Source organism: Schistocerca serialis, chromosome 3, assembly GCF_023864345.2.
Source record: "Schistocerca serialis cubense isolate TAMUIC-IGC-003099 chromosome 3, iqSchSeri2.2, whole genome shotgun sequence".
Lineage (NCBI taxonomy): Eukaryota > Metazoa > Arthropoda > Insecta > Orthoptera > Acrididae > Schistocerca > Schistocerca serialis.
The window spans coordinates 499,879,144-499,900,846 of NC_064640.1; the positions used below are offsets into that span (position 1 = coordinate 499,879,144).

General features: G+C 40.4%; 1 protein-coding gene across 5 annotated transcripts in view; it reads right to left on the bottom strand.

The window, feature by feature from the left end:
- The window catches only part of LOC126470386 (carbohydrate sulfotransferase 5-like), a 329,795-nt gene that overhangs the window by 54,669 nt on the left and 253,423 nt on the right, over positions 1–21,703 (bottom strand). For all 5 annotated transcript variants that reach the window (XM_050098216.1, XM_050098219.1, XM_050098218.1 and 2 more), the window contains one exon: positions 5,800–6,035. In XM_050098216.1, the coding sequence (XP_049954173.1) occupies positions 5,800–6,035 (236 nt within the window). The remainder of the gene's footprint in view (positions 1–5,799; positions 6,036–21,703) is intronic.

Genomic DNA, 21,703 nt, shown 5'->3' on the forward strand with positions numbered 1-21,703 from the left:
GTAGCTATGGAACCAATTGTGGACTACACCTCGAAACCCATACATCTGGAGTTCCCTAAGAAACAGCTTGTGGTCGACCATGTCAAATGCCTTGGACTGATCAAGAAATATACCAACAGCAGGTTGTTTATGGTCAATGAAACTTGAGCACTTTTCTAGAAATGCATACAAGGCATGTGTGCTGGGCCTATTTTTCTGAAATCCATACTGGAAAGATGTGATTATGTTGTTAGAGTTTAAAAATATTTCTAATCTAATTAACATACAGTATTCAAATATTTTTGAGAAGGCAGACAGAATAGCAGTTGGCCTATAATTTGCTGTGTCCATTCTCTGAGTTCAAATGGCTCTGAGCACTATGGGACTTAACATCTATGGTCATCAGTCAGTGTCCATTCTCTCTCCATTCTTGTAGAGAGGTATAATTTTAGCACGTTTTAGCTGGTTTGGAAATGTTCCCTCTGGAAATGAGGTTTTTATTATATTTGATGGGGGTCCACTGATGTAATTTGAACACTTATGAAGTAAGAAGCAAAGTATCATATCATGCCCTGCAGAATAAATCTTTTAACCCTGTTCTTAATAATATCTTCAATTTCATACAGTCTTGTATGAGATAGGAAAAAGGAGTTCAAAGGTGTATTGTTTCTGAGAAGATAATGTACAGTGTTTGGAGAGTTAGTCATGAGATTTGTGGGAAGAGAGTGTACAGTATTTGAAGAGTTGGTTGGGAGATTTGTGGAAATTTCTGAAAAATAGCTGTTGAATTTATTGGCAATTTTATGTTCATTTTCAGTTTTTTGTCCTTCTATATTTAGTGTGATTTTATCCTCTATCCTTAACTTTCTACCAGTCTGTTAATTTACTATACCCCGGATGGTCTTACATTTGTTGGAAAAACACCTAATTGTTTAATCATTATGAGCTTTATTAGCCCATTTAATAAATCTCTGGTGTGTGGTTTTGTAATTTTTATATTATACTTTGAACTCTTTGGATCTGCCACTGTCCAGTTTGCTAAGTGTGTGCAGCAGCCTCATCTTTTCTGATGGAGTTTTAATACCTCTTGTGACCCACATATTCTGTTTTTTGTTAGCGACAGTCTTTGTTTTCTCTGGGAAATGGCAATTAAAGAAATATTCAAATATCTGCAGAAAATTGTGATAATTTTCATTGGTAGTTGAAGAAGTAAATACACTTTGCCAGTCTTCTTTCTTTAAGCTAAGTACAAAGTTATTTATGTTACTATCACTATAACTTCTACACTTAAAAACTGTTTTCCTGTTGGGAGAACACTGAGTGGTGGATTAAAATGCACTGTGATTTGAAAAACCAACATCTATAATTTTTATAGTGCAATCAGTGTTAGTAGGAACCTGATCAAGACAGCTGTTTAATCTCATTAGACATATAACTTTCATATTTAAGTTGAATGTTACCATTAAATTTACTAATTGCAACTTTTGAGCAGATTCTTCAAGGAAATCGATGTTTACATCAACAAATATTATGGTATTATATTTTTTTTATTGTGACATGCTTTTTTTTAGCAACAGAGCAAAGTTTCTGAGGAAGACAGAAAATTTACCACGGGGTGATCTATACATACACATTATATACATATTTCGGTTGGCAAGTACTATTTCAGGGTCTTTGTCTAAGGAATACACTTCACAGGGATGGAAAGGTTCACAGCTAATGCTAGTTCTTATGTAGATACAAGTTCCACAACCTTTGTAATTTTTCCTAGAAAAGTGGTGAACTAATCTGAAATTTTGAATATACTGATAAGGTAATTCTGACTCCTTTAGCCAGTGTTCACTAACACACAGTAAGTGCATGTCTGACAGAACATTAGTATCACTCATAAGATTTTCAAGTTCACTTACTTTATTTCTCAGTCCTTGTATATTGTGACAGTATATGTTAAGGTTATCACATTCTTCTATGTGAGGAAGATTTATGTCTGCTGCATCCTCTTGCAAAAGGGGTGACTTGACCATACAAAATCTTCATTATTAGCTGACATTTTTTTCTTAATTTTTCTTGACTATCTTCTCGGAGATATTGAGATCTTGCTGCTTGAAGCTGTACTCCCATAAGAACGTGACTCTCCAATGATGAATATGATGTAGTAGGAGTATGTTGTAATCTTGTAGACTTTTCTCGTTGAGCTGTTGTTTGAATAGCGGTATCCAAATTTTGCCTGTGTAATAATTCGCTGCCAGTTGCTTGTGTTTTGTGGGCGATGTTTTCTTACCTGCTTCTTCATTAATTGCATGTGAATTTTTTGACGCACCTGTTTCTTTTTCACCCAATAGTACAGTTTCATTAGGCACAGGTGCTTTTAGTGAGATTGATGGCATGGTGTTTTCATACAGTTTGGACGTTTCTGTTAATACTGCATTAGAAGTACATGTTTTCCTTGGCGGTTTCTGTACATTCCATGGCGAGTAAAGTAGCTTCTTTCTTCGGAGCTAATGTCTAAAAACGTGACATGTTTGAATGCTTTACAGATTTTTCGAAACTTTCTGTTTGTGAAACTTAGTTCAGTATTTACAAATGAACTTTTTATTACGTCATGTCTGTATAGAATGCTAACAATGGTCGTTTTTTGTTGCGAAATTCTTTCCAACGTTTGGCGCAATGCTCTGACTGCATTTTTTGACTCAATTTTATATACATCATTAGCTCCAGCAATAACTACACTGACATCATTTGAGTGTGGATTGTAGTCTTTAACTATTTCCTGGAGGGGAGCCCCGGGTTTTACAGTTCCTGTAACAAAAACTCCGATTGCTTATTCATAAGAATAGTGGCCAAATCTCGCCCATGGCTATCAGAGAAAATGCGAATTTTTGGTTTTGTTGCTTCTTCTCTCAGTAACTTGTTTCGTCTATCTGGCCATAAATCAAGTTTTAAGCCATTTACCACACTTCCAATGCCTTCAGAGTTGCTCTGTATAGGCTACTATTTGTTTGCTTCTGTTTTGAAACTTTGGGAGGCACAGCTACATCACTTAAAATACTTGACCTGTTTGCAATTTCAGTCTTCTTTTGTGCATGTTTCTTGTGCACAAGGAGTTGAAATGTGTTTGTCGTATTTTTAGCATATACTGAAGCACTTTGTCTAGCGCAAACCGTTTCCGTACTGATGTAAATAGCGCTTTGTTCATTTTCCATACATGAAGAATTTATATCGACACTCAGTCTATTCATTAGTGATTCAATACCTTTAATATAGTTTTTAGCCATTACGAGTCGTTCTTGCAGTGCATCTGAGACGGATTCATCAATACCGCCATTATGCTCTTTGATTGCACTACCTTGTCCATTGCACTGAACAAAGCCACATTCACAATGTGGGTTTATCACTTGTATATTCTTCATGCGCGATTTATGGATCGATAGATGTGTGAAAGAGCATAAACGAATACCACTGTAAACACTATTTTGACAGTTTATGCACTTTAAATCGTATGTAACTGGCTTCTCTACAGAACACTTTACTGTTATTTGCATACCCGACGCCATCTTGTCCATACTTTTTGGGAAGTCTTTGAAAGGGTGAACGAAAATATAAATGTGGAAGTTGAAGGGCCTCCAATGGTCACAGGCTCCCTTTGCTGTCACATTACATCACATACAGCTATCTTTTTAAACAATGAATGGAGCTGAGAGGCATCTAGAATCTAATATATATGGAACATACAGCAAAGAAAAACATTATTCTGATGAATGACTAAAATGAGTATGGTATAACTGATAGTAGGCTAAAATTGACTGATTAAATATGCTACAGACCAATCTGCTACCAGAACCTTTGTTTGGCATCAACATTCATTGGCTTCACCAACTCACAACCAAATAATCTCCTTTCAATCTAACTTAGACATGGGACTACACTACAGATCAGTCTGTCACCACAACCAAATCAACTGATTTCGGCTGAGTGCCAGTTCAGCTGTACTCATTTCAGCAACTCATTTCCTTTGGAGCAAGTATTAAAGCAGGGTTAAGATATCTGGTTGCATAAATGAACAGAAATATGTCCAGGAGTAAAATGACTCATTCCATATCATTACGATTTATCATGCAAAATGATCCATGGAATATAGAACCAACTAACTAAGTAACTAGATTGTTTTCTGTCAAGTTTACATACCACAATATTTTTTGTCATTTAGAATGGACTCAGACTGTTTTATATCATGTTTATATACTTGGAGCAGTTTAAGGATTTCTCGTTTCTTGCCTTTGGGTTGAATATGTATAATATGTAAAATGTTGATACTTTTGTTATTAACATGGCGTTTAATGTCATGCAGCTGAGTGGCTACTGCTGATGTGTGTGTGTGTGTGTGTGTGTGTGTGTGTGTGTGTGTGTGTGTGTGTGTTTGTTTTCTCTACTAGATAGTGCCACAAGTTACCCCAAAGTTGTAACACAACACATACATGTCACATCCATTACATGTCACATCCATTCACATACATCGACCTGGTGATGGAGGTTTGAACCTCTTAAATACATCATGGAAATAAATAAATAGTTAAAGGTAACAGTAAACTTGTTGTTTCTTTTGTACACAACAACATTTCATGTTTGCTTCCGCTGAATACGAATAAAGTGCCTTAAACATTGTGACTCCCTGTTCAGGAGGAGGATGTGAGATAAGACACAGCTTGATGAATAAAAAGATTATTCTCTCACTCAATAACCATTTAAATTATCATAAAAATAAAAAAAGTCAAGAATGTTGAGGTGTTTCCAAAAGCTGCATAGCCATACAAATGCACTTTATTTGCAACTATTAGTTTCACATCAGTACAGACACATCTTCAGGTTTATCTGTCAAGAATACAAATCACTGTCCAATTTTGTTTGAAATGGTAGAAGTACAGAACCACCGACAGTGTTCGCATTCAACAAAAAACAATGACATGTACTAACAGGGGGTTATATTTTTACAGTGTAGGTGGACAATTACAGAGTCCCAACATTTAGGAAGTTAATCATATTAAAAGTGAAATCACAATGGTGGGTCATCATAATAAAACTGAGTACATGCAAAAGATATTTGTGAAGATGTACAAAGTGTGACTGCTGAATGAGCCAGGCTATTATTGTTGTTCACGATTCTTAAATTTCTGTTATCATATTTAATACTAGTAATTGTATGTATCCAATTGTTACTATTCGAATGTCTTAAACACAAAAATACTGCATAATTATCAAAAGGGCAAACAAAAACAAAAACCAGCAAAACAAAAACCAAAACATAACTATTTACTCGCCCCCAGTATTCTAAATTAAAGTATGTCTGTTCACTGTTATACTAATGTCTGTACAACTAGTATTCTGCATGTTTTATTGTCCTAATTAAGGTCTGTGCTTATGTAATTTTTGAACTATGAAAACCACTGTAGATAAAAATTAAGTGGCACACAGCGGTACAGAATTATACTTTACAAAATGAGATAAGTATTATAAGTAGGTGAAAAAATGATAATCTGCTGGATAATTACATTTCATATCTCAATATAAAGATTTCAGCAGTGTTAAAAGATAATTTTTCGTAAATTAAAATCAGTTTGAACTCACAAAATTTGCTACATAAGTTTAAATATGACCACAGCACAAATTTCAATATTTGAAAGTTAGTTTGTTATACATAAGGCACTATAATGTTAAATGACTCACGTGAAGTTCAAACAATTAATTATTTATATTTTAAAGTTATTTATGTAATGTATTTAAATATACATTTTAATAAGCAGCGAACAGAAAGAGTTTACATACCTAGGCCTGTGTAGTTACAGTTGAGCAAGGCCTTCAGTATTCTTACAGCTTCACTCGCTGAGGGCTCTTCTCTGATCCGAACAATGTCGTAATCAAGAAGTGGTTCATAATGGTAGAAGTTTCCGGGGTGACTGTTCAGAACATCCCCCAAGAAAGTCGAACCTGATCTCCATGTTGTTATAACTAGGTTCCTAATTGGTTGGCCTCCCAGTTCTGGCACAAGATCTGCAAGCGATCTGAAAACAGAAGTACTTCTACAGTAACCCACCGAGTATTCTACTTCCAACCTGCAGGAGATATGTAATCTTTTTCTTCTCAGGCAGAGTTATTAAAAGACTGTACATATCTGCATGTAATTTCTTGACTGATTGAATAATAGATCCATATGAAACACATAACAACCATCTCAACGTAGGTAAAAATAATTGACAAGTAAAGACCGTTCAGCTCTAGGGATATGGTATGTGAAAGTTGTGTACTAAAATAACATATGTATAGAACTGATAACTGGTAACATAACTACATAACCAAGTAGCTGCTGGATTCAACCTCTGAAGTGGCTCAATAATTTTTCCCTTGGACATCACAAACACTAAGATTGACACAAAATTGCACATTAAACTCAGTCTCAAGAATATATGTCGAGAATTGCATGGAACTCAAATATATTAAGGATTTTCTGATGATTTTCACATCATTTTTTTCATAATTTTCGCTATTTGGGGATATGAAAAAAAATGTAAATTAGAGAACACCTGAAACTTAGATGACAGTTAATTTCTTGACACCTATTCCTCATATGTGCCCATGTAACATACATAAAATCCACAATTGATCAAGGTGTAAGATAATAAATATATATAAGATATATATCTCATAACAATAAATCTACAATGGAGTTATGATAATACAAAAAATTCATTCACTGTTCTTAATTGTTCTTTGTCATAGTGCAGATATTCAACAAATTATCATAACATACACCATATGCTTTCTGATTTCTGTTTTAGCCTGCCCCTGTTACACTTATAATGCTCATAATCATGAAGGAATGCAGCTGTATTGATATGTACATTGTTAAAGGTAAGTCCTGTATTTCTGAAGTTCAAGTCAATCACATTTTAGGAAAATACATAAGCCACAAGTTCTGATGTTGCTAGTCCTAATACATTACTGTGGGTGTGCTGCTGGTGAGATAGGTTGCAAGATGCCCCCATGTCACAGTAATTAAATATTATATATATCAGTGCAAAATACATATCACATACAATAGCAATTGCTAAAAAAAAATATCATTAAGTATATTATTTCTGAATACACACTGAAGTTAATGCATTAAATATAAATATGTGTGGTGTGTGTTCTTTCAGACATGTCTGAAAGAACATATAAGACACGAAGGAATTACAGACACTGGTTGCAAGTGGGCACTGATTTAAATTAATGGGGAAAGTTGAAAATTTGTGCCAGTCCAGTCGAACCCAGGTCTCCTGCTTATTAGGCCTCGCCTTAATCATATATATGTGTGTGTGGGGGGGGGGGGGGGGAGGGGGGGGCTTAGTGGCCAGGGCATCTGCCTAGTAAGCAGGAGACCTGGGTCTCCATCCTGGTCCGGACCAATTTTCAACTCTCCCCATTGATTAGGCAAGGACAGCCAATGATACCTTCAGTGTGGATGCACACCAGGCTAACACTCACAGGAATTGGTGAACATATTGCGAGTAATGAGGATAATGGGCAAGGGGCCATAAATTAGTAGTGTGTTGTTAAGTTGAGAATTTGGGTCTGATGGGAGGAGTGTTAGGGTAGTCCCTGCAGTTGTGATGGCCCCTGTGACCAGATGGATTAGTGGTCAGAGCATCTTCTGAGTAAGCAGGAGACCTGGGTTGGAATCCCAGTCCGGCACAAATTTTCAACTTTCCCCATTGATTTAAATCAATGCCCACTTGCAGCCAATGTCTTTAATTCCCTTGTGTCTTAATTCATAGTGGCTGCTTGATCAACCCCAATGGTGTCTGTTTTTTTGTACATGTCTGAAACAACCGACACCACATATATATAACAAAGACAAGGGTAGCCAATGATATCTTCAGTGTATATGCACACCAGGCTTGAACTCTTACGGGAATCGGTGAAATGCCGAGAGTAATGAGAATAGTGGGCTAGGGTCACAACATTAGTAGTGTGTGGTTAAGCCGAGAATTTGGATCTGACAGGAAGCATGCTAGGATAGTCCCTGCAGCTGTGATGACCACTGTATCCAGATGGATTACAAGGGAAACTCCCCATAGCACCCCACTTAGTTTTAGTGGTAAGATGGCCCGGTGGATAGCCCATCAAAAACTGAACACAGATCAAGCACATAAACAGGCAGAAGTCGTAATGAACTGTGAAAAAAGAATCAAATAGAAATAGTGGACGGTTCATACTGAAGAAGGCCAACATCGACCATATTTGAGGAGCTGCCCAGTAATGGTTATGTGGTCACGTTGATGACTGTGAAGGGGAAAATCCGTGTTCGAATCTCCCTCCTGCCAAATTTTTTTTCTCACTAAATTATGAACTGTAAATCTGATCACTAATGCATCTGTCCACTGTATTCAGATTTGTGTCTGTGCTAAGGTGTGATGTCCATATGCAACAGCAAAGTGTAAGGAAGACACCTCCTATTGTAGGTACCTCCTATTTGTTCCCCACAAGTACCACATGCTATGACCCCTGTATTCCATTTTCCAAATTTTGACTCTTTAACGCTTAACATGATTCACATTTTTTTTTTTTTTGTTGCTTTTATTTCTGTGAGAGGTCTATGCAGCATCTTGCCTGCTCTCACTATTCATCACATTTACTTGCAGTGATAATATATTCTTACTACATGACTCATATTCTATAATCAATGTATAGTACGAAAATTGCCAAGACTACAGAAGGAGAACAGACATGTCAATGACTGGACGGAAAGTTCATACTTTTGTGAGAAAAACATGGGGCTCAAGGGAGGTCTCAACAAGATCCCCCACTTTGCATTCCAACACTGCAATCATACAACCATGATGCAGTGATTCTTCTAAATTGCTTGATGTTTCACATCTTGAGCTTGGACCTTTCACTGTTACTATTTTGTTTCTTTTTTCATAGTTCAGTACACCTTCTCATGTTATCATGCTTTATCTGTGTTCATTTTTGATGGGGTATCCACTGGGCCTTTTTAACACAAAATCTGAGGGGGGGGGGGGGAGGAGGGTGATGGGGAGTTTCCCTTGTTAGTGGTTAGAACAACTGCCTAGTAAGCAGAAGACCTGGGTTCAAATCTCAATCTGTGAAAAATTTTCATTTTTCCCCATTGATTTAGATCAATGCCCAATTGCAGCCAATGACTGTAATTCCTTTGTGTATTAAATATAAACAATTTTTAATCATAAATTATTTACTGCAGTTCAGTGGTTCTTAGAATATGTCAACTATTGCACATATTTAATTGTTACAAACCACAGCACGTTTAATGTTCCAGTTAGTTTCATATTCCAGGGGTCATTTGCATGATAAATTGTAATGTTGCAGAATGAGATATTTTATATTCATATCACAAATATTTTGTAAGTATTGCTACCAGTACATGCTGACCACTATAAATTTTCTTTCTTTTTTTTTTTTTTTTTTTTTAATGACCTACAGATGTGAGTTAATAATTCCTATGTCACAGGGACAAAAATAGAATATATGACAGAAAAGGTGATTGTCCTCTGGGTAGAAAACTGTTTTTATTTTTAAAATACTTGTGTCCTGAGTATAAAATTGTCTGCAGAATATAATTTACAAACAGACTAGTGGGACCTATATGTATTACCTAAAAACTTCATTTTAGTTCCATACAATGCTCAGCATGATTCTTAACATTTACCAAAATAAAAATATTATAGTTAAAAATAAAACATTATGGTAACAGTTACCAGTACTACCTTGTAATTGTGGCTGTGCCTCAGTTTTACAAAACAATTCATTAGATTAAAAATTAGCCATTTCTGAGAGAGAAGAGATTCCTCACATATATTTAGATACATCCCTCTCCCCTCAAGAAAAACACAATATCTCTCTCTCTCTCTCTCTGTCTCTCTCTCTCTCTCTCTCTCTCTCTCTCTCTCTCTCTCTCTCTCTCTCTGTCTCTCTCCCTCTGTCTCTCTCTCCATTTTCACTGTAAATGGTAGTGTGTTCTCTTAGCAGTGATACCATAACATGATTTTAAATTCTGAACAGAAAAAAACATCTACACAAAATATGTTGTTTTCAGTGCTTTTTATGAGGAAAGAGGAGTGACATTTGCTCACAGATGACACAGTATGCAATGTCCGGTAACTGCAAATCTCCATATATAGATGTCTTGTCACACGAATGTGACCATCTGTCAAATGCCTGAATAACCACCTGTTCCAGCGCAGACTGCTGCAAGACATGCAGCAACAGAGTCAGGAAGGTTCTTGAGGTTACCAACAAGGATATGGAGCTATTCTGACTCCAGTAGTATGGCCAGCTGCCTAGGTCTCTCGGTTGAGGATCCATGGCACAAGCAGTCTGATCGAGGTGGTGTCACGGATTCTCAGCTGGGTGTAGATCCAGGGAGTTTGTTGGCCAGGGAAGTATGGTTAATTGATCCTGGTGGTCTTCAAACCATGCATGTACACTGCAAAATGTGTGACACATTGTATTGTTCTGCTGGTAGATGCCGTTGTGCAGAGGAAAAACAAACTGCATGTAGGGGTGGACATAGCCCCCCCCCCCCAACCCCACCCCAAGGGTAGAGGTATACTTATGTTGACCCACTGTGCCTTCCAAAATGATGATATCGCCCAGGGAATGCCGTGAGAACATGCCCAGATGAAGACTTGCACGATGCTTGCTTTTAGACGTTTCATGCCAAAGACACCAATCCAATGTAGCATATAATATGATTCATCCGTCCAGTTGTGGTACTGGTGTGCAAATTACAGCCTTCGTCGCCGATGAAAAGCAGTCAGAATGGGTGCGTGAACCAGGCGCCTGCTGAAGAAGTCCATATGCAGCAACCTTCGCTGAACAGTTGTTGAAAAGACACAATCGGTAGCCCCTTGTTCCTTTGCATGGTCAGTTGCACGTCTATTCACACATACACATATCAAGAGCCGTCGTTCACTCCTGTCAGCATGCACCGTGGAGCACCACAGTTGCCTCAGCGCCAGTTTTGGATAGCGCCATTTTTCCATGCGCGGTAAGCTTTAACTATGGCGGAAAGTGAACAGTTTACAAACTTAGCCATTTCGGAAATGGTTCCACCCTTGGTCCGGAAACCAATGATCACAGTATTTTGGCCGTGAGAAAAATCACTCCCTTTCCGCATTAGGACAAAAACTGTTTTCCACGTCCCAGTGAAAAAATTTATATACCCTCCACTGCTAGTGCTGCCATCTGCCCTCTGTGACTGGATGCATGTTGACGTCGAAGATAGGCGGTTGTCACATTAATGTGACTGGACACAAATACTGACGGAAAAAAGTCGCAACAATAAGGAGGAGTTGTGTGACATAAACGAAAGTTGGTCGGGTGACAAAAGATGTCTACTCAAATTTCACGTTGTTCGCATAGGAGTTGCGCCAGTAGCGCCACTATGAGGATGCAAATCAGGTTTGGTTCAACTACACGCTGTAACGCTCGTGAGAGTTTGTTAGCTTTGGGATTGGACGTGGTGAGTTGATGTTAGTCAAGAATGCCTTTAAGGCGACAAAGACGCCATTATCAACACCTTACTGGATTTGAACGAGGTCATGTAATATGGCCACGAGAAACTGGAAGTTCCTTCTGTGCATGATTGCTGGCAGAAGTTGTCACGAGAATGTACGGTCGCAAGAAGACCGGGCTCCCGACAGCCACGTGGCACTGCCGAGAGGGAAGACCATCGTGTTCGGCGTATGGCTATGGTGCATCGCACTGCATCTACAGCAGCAATTTAAGCAGCAGTTGGCACCACAATGACACAACAAACTGTTACAAATCGGTTACTTCAAGGAATGCTCCGAGCCAGGCGCCCTGCATTCCACTGACCCCAAACCAACACTATTTGCGACTTCAGTGATGTCAACTTAGAGATGATTGGAGGGCAGGTTGGAGGTCTATTGGATTTTCTGATGAAAGCTGGTTTTGCCTTGGTGCCAGTGATGGCCGTGTGTTGCTGAGAAGGAGGTGATCTGCAACCAATCTGTCTGCGTGCGAGACACACTGGACCTACACCTGGAGTTATGGTCTCGGGTGTGATTTCAGCTGATAGCAGGAGCACTCTTGTGGTTATCCTTCACACCCTGACTGCAAATTTGGAAGTCAGTCTGGTGTTTTGACCGGTTGCGTTGCCATTCATGAACTGCATCCCAGGGGTTTCTTTCCAATAGGATAACGCTCGCCCACAAGCCGGTGCTGTAACCCAATATGCTCTACAGAGTATGGACATGTTGCCTTGGCTTGCTCAATCGCCAGATCCGTCCCAGTCGGACACATATGGGACAGCATCGGACAAAAATGGTTCAAATGGCTCTGAGCACTATGGGACTTAACATCTATGGTCATCAGTCCCCTAGAACTTAGAACTACTTAAACCTAACTAACCTAAGGACATCACACAACACCCAGTCATCACGAGGCAGAGTCAATCCCTGACCCCGCCGGGAATCGAACCCGGAAACCCGGGCGTGGGAAGCGAGAACGCTACCGCACGACGACGAGCTGCGGACAGCATCGGACAACTCCAGCGTCATCCACAGACAGCATTAACCGTGGTTGTATTGACCGACCAAGTGCAAGTAGCATGGGACTCCATCCAACAAACTGACATCCACCACCAGTACAACACAATGCATGCCCGTTTGCATACTTGCATTAAACATTCTGGCGGTTGCATCCGTTATTAATGTACTATACACATTTGTGATCGCTTATCTCGCGCTTGCACTAACCTGTGATCTAGCAATGTTAATCACTTAAATATGATACATAGACAAATGCATCCCCGAAATTTCATGACTCTACATGAATTATTTTTTGTTGTTGCAATTGTTTTCCGTTGGTGTATATTGAGGTTCCTTTCAGTTTCATTCACAGATATCGAAGACAATTTGAAGATTTCAGCCCAAAAACCGATTCTTAGACTTTTTTTATAAAAAGAGTTTTTATGGCAAGATTGGGAGGATTTCTGCTTCCAGAACTTTTGTTTCGCTATTCTACAAGGAAAATCAGTACCCAAGTATTCGCGCTGTCGTCCTTTGAGAACACCTGATGTCTGTCGTCAGTCCGTCCTGATGTGGCTATCACACACCTGAACACTATCCTAATTCCACAGGCGCAGAGGAAGCGCATTGCAAGCAGTTTCTTTCGTAAAAAACTGCAATTTCCCATCACCGTACCGGTACGATAACTCGATGCCCATCGTATGTGTCGCCTGTCACTAAAGCTAGGATCTTCAGCAGTTTTAACTTTTTTTTAATGTTTGCAAACAACTAATTATCCAAAGAACCTGGAATAAACATTTCTAACAATGATTGTATCGTATTGTTTTGCACCCTTTCTCAGCGTCAGAACCATTTGTAGAATTTCTTCTCCGCGCCTTTACCTCTTTGATGACCTACTTTGTTCATCATATCTCTGAGACTCACTGTAGAATATTCAGATTTTCGCTTGAAAGAGTTTGCAATTCACCTGGACTGTGATGCGGACGAGATATTCTGGAAATGTGTGTTGTCTGATCTAAAATAAATACAAAATCGTCGGTAATGAACAACAAATATCTGCCACAAAATCAAGAGCACTTAATATAACGTCGGGAAAGAAGTGTGAAGATATAAACAACACTAAAATATACTTGGGTAATACGAAGTAAACACAACAAAAAAGTGTAGACCTCCCCAAAGACAGAGTAGGAGCACGCCGTTTAGCTAGTGCGTACGTGTTCATTATTTAACGAAAGATGAACGAAGACATTTTACTGCCATAAAACATTTTGCTATTCTGGAAACAGCGGGTGTTTAGTGAGCACGTTCTCATCATGAGGCTTATACTTTTCTACAAGGGTTGGGCAAAAATACCACACATTAGCAAACTTAAAACGGTGTATGAATCCCCTTGGCATTCAAAACAGCTTCCAGTCGTCTCGGAACGGATAAATACAAGTCGTGTACAGTTTTCAAGAATATCGTACAGCACTGTTCCTGCAAATTAGTGGCAAGTTCAGGTAAAGATAATGGAAGTGGCTAGCGATCATGCGCCCTTCTCTCCAAAGTAGACCACAAAGGCTCAGTAACATTGAGAGATGGCGTCTGTGGCGGCAGGGAAGATGCGACAATTCATCATCGTGCTCACAAAACAGGGGCCCTGTCGTCTTGGAACAAAATATCACCATTGGGTAACAAACACTGTACCATGGGCTGGACCTGATCAGCCAAAATGGTCACATAACCCATGGCAGTAATGTGACATTGCATAGTAACCATGTTGCCCAAACTATCACCGAACCCCACTCCTGAGACGTGAACTTGACCAGAAGTTTTAAACGGTGTGAAAGAAGACATATCCGACCAAGTGTCATTCTTCCATTGCTCCATAGTCCAGGTTTTACGGCTTCGGCACCACGTTTTCCTGTTACGGGCGTTTGCATCGCTGATGATTCGGAATTCCCGCTCGCCCTGAGATTCCTTGCTTCTGGAGCTCCCTTCATGTTGTTTTGGGGCTGACAGGGATCGCGACTACGACATTCAGTTCTAAAATGACTTTTACAGCGGTCGCCCTCGCACTTTTAGTCACAATCTTCTTCAATGACCGTCGGTCACGATCTCTCAACACACTCTCAACATACAGTTTCGTCCGCGCTGTGACTTGAGGGATGATGTTTTCCCGCTTTCCACGTATACGGTATAAATCTTCGATACGATACCTTGGTTACAGAAGCACCCACCTTACGAGCTCCAACAATTTGCCCACGTTCGAATTCACTTATCTCCGACATAATGCACTCATAACTGCACAGGACACTCCTCTGATCGCGGCTGACACTTGCAACGTATTGTGGCTACCTTACAGATGCCGCTCGTGCCCCAATACAACAGCGCAAGCTGCAGACTTGGCTAGCATCTGCATTTATGTTCAAGCGTGAATTTCTCGCGGTATTCCCATGTTTTTGTCAAACCACTGCATGTATAAATGGTAGCTACAACTTTGTGTCGTGAAAAGTCGTTCTGAAGAGGAAACTGATCGGAGAAATAAACAATATGAGAACTACAGTGTTCATAAATGTTTACGTAATGCAATAATAAAATACAAAACCTTTTACGGCACACACATTAACCTGCTTAGTATTTCAGCATGTTGTTAAAATGCGGCAAGTTTTATATTGTTTTATTACTTGTTTTTGCACCTATGCAGCCGGCCGCTGTGACCGAGCGGATCTAGGCGCTTTAGTCCTGAACCGCACTGCCACTACGGTCGCAGGTTCGAATCCTGCCTCGGGCATGGATGTGTGTGGTGTCCTTAGGTTAGTTAGGTTTAAGTAGTTCTAAATCTAGGGGACTGATGACCTCAGATATTGAGTCCCATAGTGCTTAGAACCATTTGAGCACCTATACAACAAGCCCAAGTATGAAATGCAGGAGAATGCTTTACTGAGGACACGGGCATGCACTACTCCTTTTCACACTTCTTCATTTCCTTCATACAACAGACACTGGCACAGTGGTGGACCTCCTTTACCGAAATCTAGGCTGGGCATCGTGCAACATGTTGTTGTCTTCAAATGATTTTTCATTACAGATTCCATGACTTAATTCAATACATGAATTATTAGTATTCACATGTGCTTAATACTTCGTTGTATAAACGTTTCTGAAGAATGGTTCTCTCCTACCTGGTTTTATAAAGTGTGTGAAAGAAACGAAAAAAATCATTTATCTATTACTGTGGCTACTAGTTCTGCACTTTCCAAAATAATTACCTTCAGTACAGCACATGACACACCACTGGTATTTGGTTTCTCTGTAAACTTGTAAGTCTCCACGATGCGCATAACTTCATTAGGATTCACTTCTTCAACTACATTATGGTACAGTAACTATTTTCCAGTTTTCATACCAAAACTCGGACTCAGGGTTACAGTTGTTTCTTTTATTCTAACAACAGTATAAACCAGGTATGCTGCAGTATTGTTACACATATGGACTGTGCACCGTCACATGCATCTCAAGAAAATTATTGTCAAACTACTACAAGAATACAAACGTTTCCTTTGTCTGATACCAGCCGGCCGAAGTGGCCGTGCGGTTAAAGGCGCTGCAGTCTGGAACCGCGAGACCGCTACGGTCGCAGGTTCGAATCCTGCCTCGGGCATGGATGTTTGTGATGTCCTTAGGTTAGTTAGGTTTAACTAGTTCTACGTTCTAGGGGACTAATGACCTCAGCAGTTGAGTCCCATAGTGCTCAGAGCCATTTGAACCATTCTTTTTGTCTGATACCCACTAGGATATGCAGGCAGCACCCATTCAATTACTTCCTACGTACAGATTACGGTCATTCGCAGCCGTGAGGGTGGAACTAAATTCTGTTGATCGCCCGCAAAGAATCTAACTCCAAGAATAATTTACATGTGTGGTGTCTGTTCTTTCGGACATGTCCAAAAGAACAGACGCCATTCAAGACTCTACTGCCATACACATGACGAAAGTGCAATTTCGGCATCAGCTGCTATCGGGCACTGAAATAAATCCAATGACAAGTGAAAATTCATACCGGACCCGGACTCGAACGAGGATTTCGGGGTATTGCGAGCGGTCACCTTTAACCACTCTGGATATCAGAGCACCCTTCCCATCCAACTCAAGTTTCCATAGGTGGCACACCACATACGTAGTGTGCAGTGTCCATTACCATCACTGCTCGCAGCCTCAAATAACGATAAATTCAGTGTGGATGCACTGTTTCTCGATCTCTTGCTGGAGTCAGGTGTGGCTGGGAGCAATGAGGATAATGCACAGGGGACACTACTTACGTAGTGTACGACATATGCGAATATGGGTTGGACGGGAAGTGTGGTCGGGTGGTTAAGGCGACCCCTCTCGGTAAGTGGGAAATGCAGGTTTGCGTCCCGGCCCGGCACAAATTTTCAATTGTCGCCATTGGATTTATTTCAATGCCCGACAGCAGCTGAAGGCAGAATTTCTCTTTAGTCACCCAAGAATAATGAGAACTTTTAGCTTCGATCCATGCCATCTGATATTACGAAACTTTAAGTATCATAGTATGTAAAAACATGTGCCAAGCAATAATCGTCACATATTTTTGTACTTTACGTAATGACAACACATGCCTTATTGTTTTGAATGTTTAGAATATGTTCCCCCCGTGAACCATGGACCTTACCGTTGGTGGGGAGGCTTGCGTGCCTCAGCGATACAGATAGCAGTACCGTAGGTACAACCACAACGGAGGGGTATCTGTTGAGAGGCCAGACAAACGCGTGGTTCCTGAAGAGGGGCAGCAGCCTTTTCATAGTTGCAGGGGTAACAGTCTGGATGATTGACTGATCTGACCTTGAAACACTAACCAAAACGGCCTTGCTGTGCTGGTACTGCGAACGGCTGAAAGCACGGGGAAACTACAGCCGTAATTTTTCCCAAGGGCATGCAACTTTACTGTATGATTAACTGATGATGGCGTCCTCTTGGGTAAAATATTCCGGAGGTAAAATAGTCCCCCATTAGGATCTCCGGGCGGGGACTACTCAAGAGGACGTCGTTATCAGGAAAAAGGCAACTGGCATTCTACGGATCGGAGCGTGGAATGTCAGATCCCTTAACCGGGCAGGTAGATTAGAAAATTTAAAAATGGAAATGGACAGGTTAAAGTTAGATATAGTGGGAATTAGTGAAGTTCGGTGGCAGGAGGAACAAAACTTCTGGTCAGGTGAATACAGGGTTATAAACACACAGTCAAATAGGGGTAATGCAGGAGTAGGTTTAATAATGAATAAAAAAATAGGAGTGCGGGTAAGCTACTACGAACAGCATAGTGCACGCATTATTGCCGCCAAGATAGACACGAAGCCCACACCTACTACGGTAGTACAAGTTTATATGCCAACTAGCTCTGCAGATGATGAAGAAATTGATGAAATGTATGATGAGATAAAAGAAATTATTCAGGTAGTGAAGGGAGACGAAAATTTAATAATCATGAGTGACAGGAATTCGGTAGTAGGAAAAGGGAGACAAGGAAACGTAGTAGGTAAATATGGATTAGGGCTAAGAAATAAAAGAGGAAGCCGCCTGGTAGAATTTTGCACAGAGCACAGCTTAATCATAGCTAACACTTGGTTCAAGAATCATAAAAGAAGGCTGTATACATGGAAGAAGCCTGGAGATACTGACGGGTTTCAGATAGATTATATAATGGTAAGACAGAGATTTAGGAACCAGGTTTTAAATTTAAGACATTTCCAGGGGCAGATGTGGACTCTGACCACAATCTATTGGTTATGAACTGTAGATTAAAACTGAAGAAACTGCAAAAAGGTGGGAATTTAAGGAGATGGGACCTGGATAAGCTGACTAAACCAGAGGTTGTACAGAACTTCAGAGAGAGCATAAGGGAACAATTGAGAGGAATGGGGGAAAGAAATACAGAAGAAGAAGAATGGGTAGCTTTGAGGGATGAAGTAGTGAAAGCAGCAGAGGATCAAGTAGGTAAAAAGACGAGGGCTAGTAGAACTCCTTGGGTAACAGAAGAAATATTGAATTTAATTGATGAAAGGAGAAAATATAAAAATGCAGTAAATGAAGCAGGCAAAAAGGAATACAAACGTCTCAGAAATGAGATCGACAGGAAGTGCAAAATGGCCAAGCATGGATGGCTAGAGGACAAATGTAAGGATGTAGAGGCTTGTCTCACTAGGGGTAAGATAGATACTGCCTACAGGAAAATTAAAGAGACCTTTGGAGAAGAGAGAACCACTTGTATAAATATCAAGAGCTCAGATGGAAACCCAGTTCTAAGCAAAGAAGGGAAAGCTGAAAGATGGAAGGAGTACATAGAGGGTCTGTACAAGGGCGATGTACTTGAGGACAATATTATGGAAACGGAAGAGGATGTAGATGAAGATGAAATGGGAGATATGATACTGCGTAAAGAGTTTGACAGAGCACTGAAAGACCTGAGTCGAAACAAGGCCCCCGGAGTAGACAACATTCCATTAGAACTACTGACAGACTTGGAAGAGCCAGTCCTGACAAAACTCTACCATCCGGTGAGCAAGATGTATGAGACAGGCGAAATACCCTCAGACTTCAGGAAGAGTATAATAATTCCAATCCCAAAGAAAGCAGGTGTTGACAGATGTGAAAATTACCGAACTATCAGTTTAATAAGCCACAGCTGCAAAATCTTAACACGAATTCTTTACAGACGAATGAAAAAACTGGTAGAAGCCGACCTCGGGGAAGACCAGTTTGGATTCCGTAGAAATATTGGAAGACGTGAGGCAATACTGACCCTACGACTTATCTTAGAAGCTAGATTAAGGAAAGGCAAACCTATGTTTCTAGCATTTGTAGACTTAGAGAAAGCTTTTGGCAATGTTGACTGGAATACTCTCTTTCAAACTGTGAAGGTGGCAGGGGTAAAATACAGGGAGCGAAAGGCTATTTGCAATTTGTACAGAAACCAGATGGCAGTTATAAGAGTTGAGGGACATGAAAGGGAAGCAGTGGTTGGGAAGGGAGTGGGACAGGGTTGTAGCCTATCCCTGATGTTATTCGAGCTGTATATTAAGCAAGCAGTGAAAGTTGAACGGAATGGATAGTGTCTTGAAAGGAGGATATAAGATGAACATCAACAAAAGCAAAACGAGGATAACGGAATGTAGTCGAATTAAGTCGGGTGATGCTGAGGGAATTAGATTAGGAAATGAGACACTGAAAGTAGTAAATAAGTTTTGCTATTTGGGGAGCAAAATAACTGATGATGGTCGAAGTAGAGAGGATATAAAATGTAGACTGGCAATGGCAAGGAAAGCGTTTCTGAAGAAGAGAAATTTGTTAACATCGAGTATAGATTTAAGTGTCAGGAAGTCATTTCTGAAAGTATTTGTATGGAGTGTAGCCATGTATGGAAGTGAAACATGGACGATAAATAGTTTGGACAAGAAGAGAATAGAAGCTTTCGAAATGTGGTGCTACAGAAGAATGCTGAAGATTAGATGGGTAGATCACATAACTAAAAAGGAGATATTGAATAGAATTGGGGAGAAGAGGAGTTTGTGGCACAATTTGACTAGAGGAAGGGATCGGTTGATAGGACATGTTCTGAGGCATCAAGGGATCACCAATTTAGTATTGGAGGGCAGCGTGAAGGGTAAAAATCGTAGAGGGAGACCAAGAGATGAATACACTAAGCGGATTCAGAAGGATGTAGGTTGCAGTAGGTACTGGGAGATGAAGAAGCTTGCACAGGATAGAGTATCATGGAGAGCTACATCAGACCAGTCTCAGGACTGAAGACCACAACAACAACAGTAGAATACATTCTTCCGGATTACAATCTGGAGGATAAAATAGTTGCCGAACGGGGTTAAAAGATGTTCTTGAACAGTTTTATGAATATAAAAGAATGGAGAATTGGTATGAGGTAGCATGTCGGTCGAAAACCACCTTTGCGGAATGGTGTGCCAGGAGGTGCTGCTGCTTCATTGTAATTCACATCCCCATATCCCAAGTGTCGTAACGCAGGAGTTGGAGACACTCGAGCACTCGCCCTGTAGCCCTGATCTCTCCCCATGCGATTACCACGCCTTCAGTCCCTTAAAAAAGACCTTGAAGAGTCTACGATTCCTGTTGGACGAGGATGTACAGTAGGCAGTTACGGACTTCTTCACGCAGCAGGACACGGTGTTTTACCAAACGGGTATCTTCAACCTGCTGTGTCGGTGGGACGATTCCCTCAATCGTCACGATTTTGTCTGATTGGAATACCCACTTTGAATTGTAAAGACTTCAAACGGAAATTTTTTGATCGCCCTTTATATTGAAATACACATGAGAAGGGGTAAAAGCTAAACACTGTTGTTCAGTGACCATTATACATACATTTGCTTCACCAGCAATTTAAAAAGTTAAAGTGCCGCCTTCTGGCACTAGACGGGCCAATTGGTCCCTACCGACCGCCGTGTCATCCTCTGCCAATGGCACCATTGGTTGCGGTATGGAGGGGCATGTGCTCAGCACCCCGCTCTGCCGGTCGCTGTGCGGTTTCATGACCTTGGAACAGTTCTAAGCTGGTCGAATTGCACCTTAGTTGGTCTCACGAGGCTGAGTTGAATCCGTACCATTCATCCCAGCAGCATAAAATTCCTGGCAGTACCGGGAATCGAACCAACCCCCCCACCCCTCTACCCCTCGCCCCATCCCTCCCAAGCCCAGTATAGCAGTTTGCCGTTCTGAGCACTCAGCTACGGAGGCGAACATACGATCGAATCATCGGAGTTCAACGCTTAATCCATGGCTCAGCTCAATAATACAATGGTCTCCTGGACTCGGCTGTTTCGTTTTATCAGAAAAATACAGTGTGGTGGCTACATTTTGTTGTTAGAACTTCGCCCCTCCTATTTTCTGACGCCTTTAAAAAACTAATCGCTCTGGTAGGCCAAGTTTCTCATTATTTCTTTGCTATTCTTGACTTCTAGCTCCTCAAGAACAAAACTGGACAGTGTCTCAGGTTTTATAATTTGTTTGTACCGTTCACAATACAGAGAGACAGCTGCCTCGTAGCATAATTATGTAGATAGTACGACAGGAAACTAAAATAACTACTATCCACCTTTTTTTACCTTTCGGGAGAAGATATTCCAGTTCCA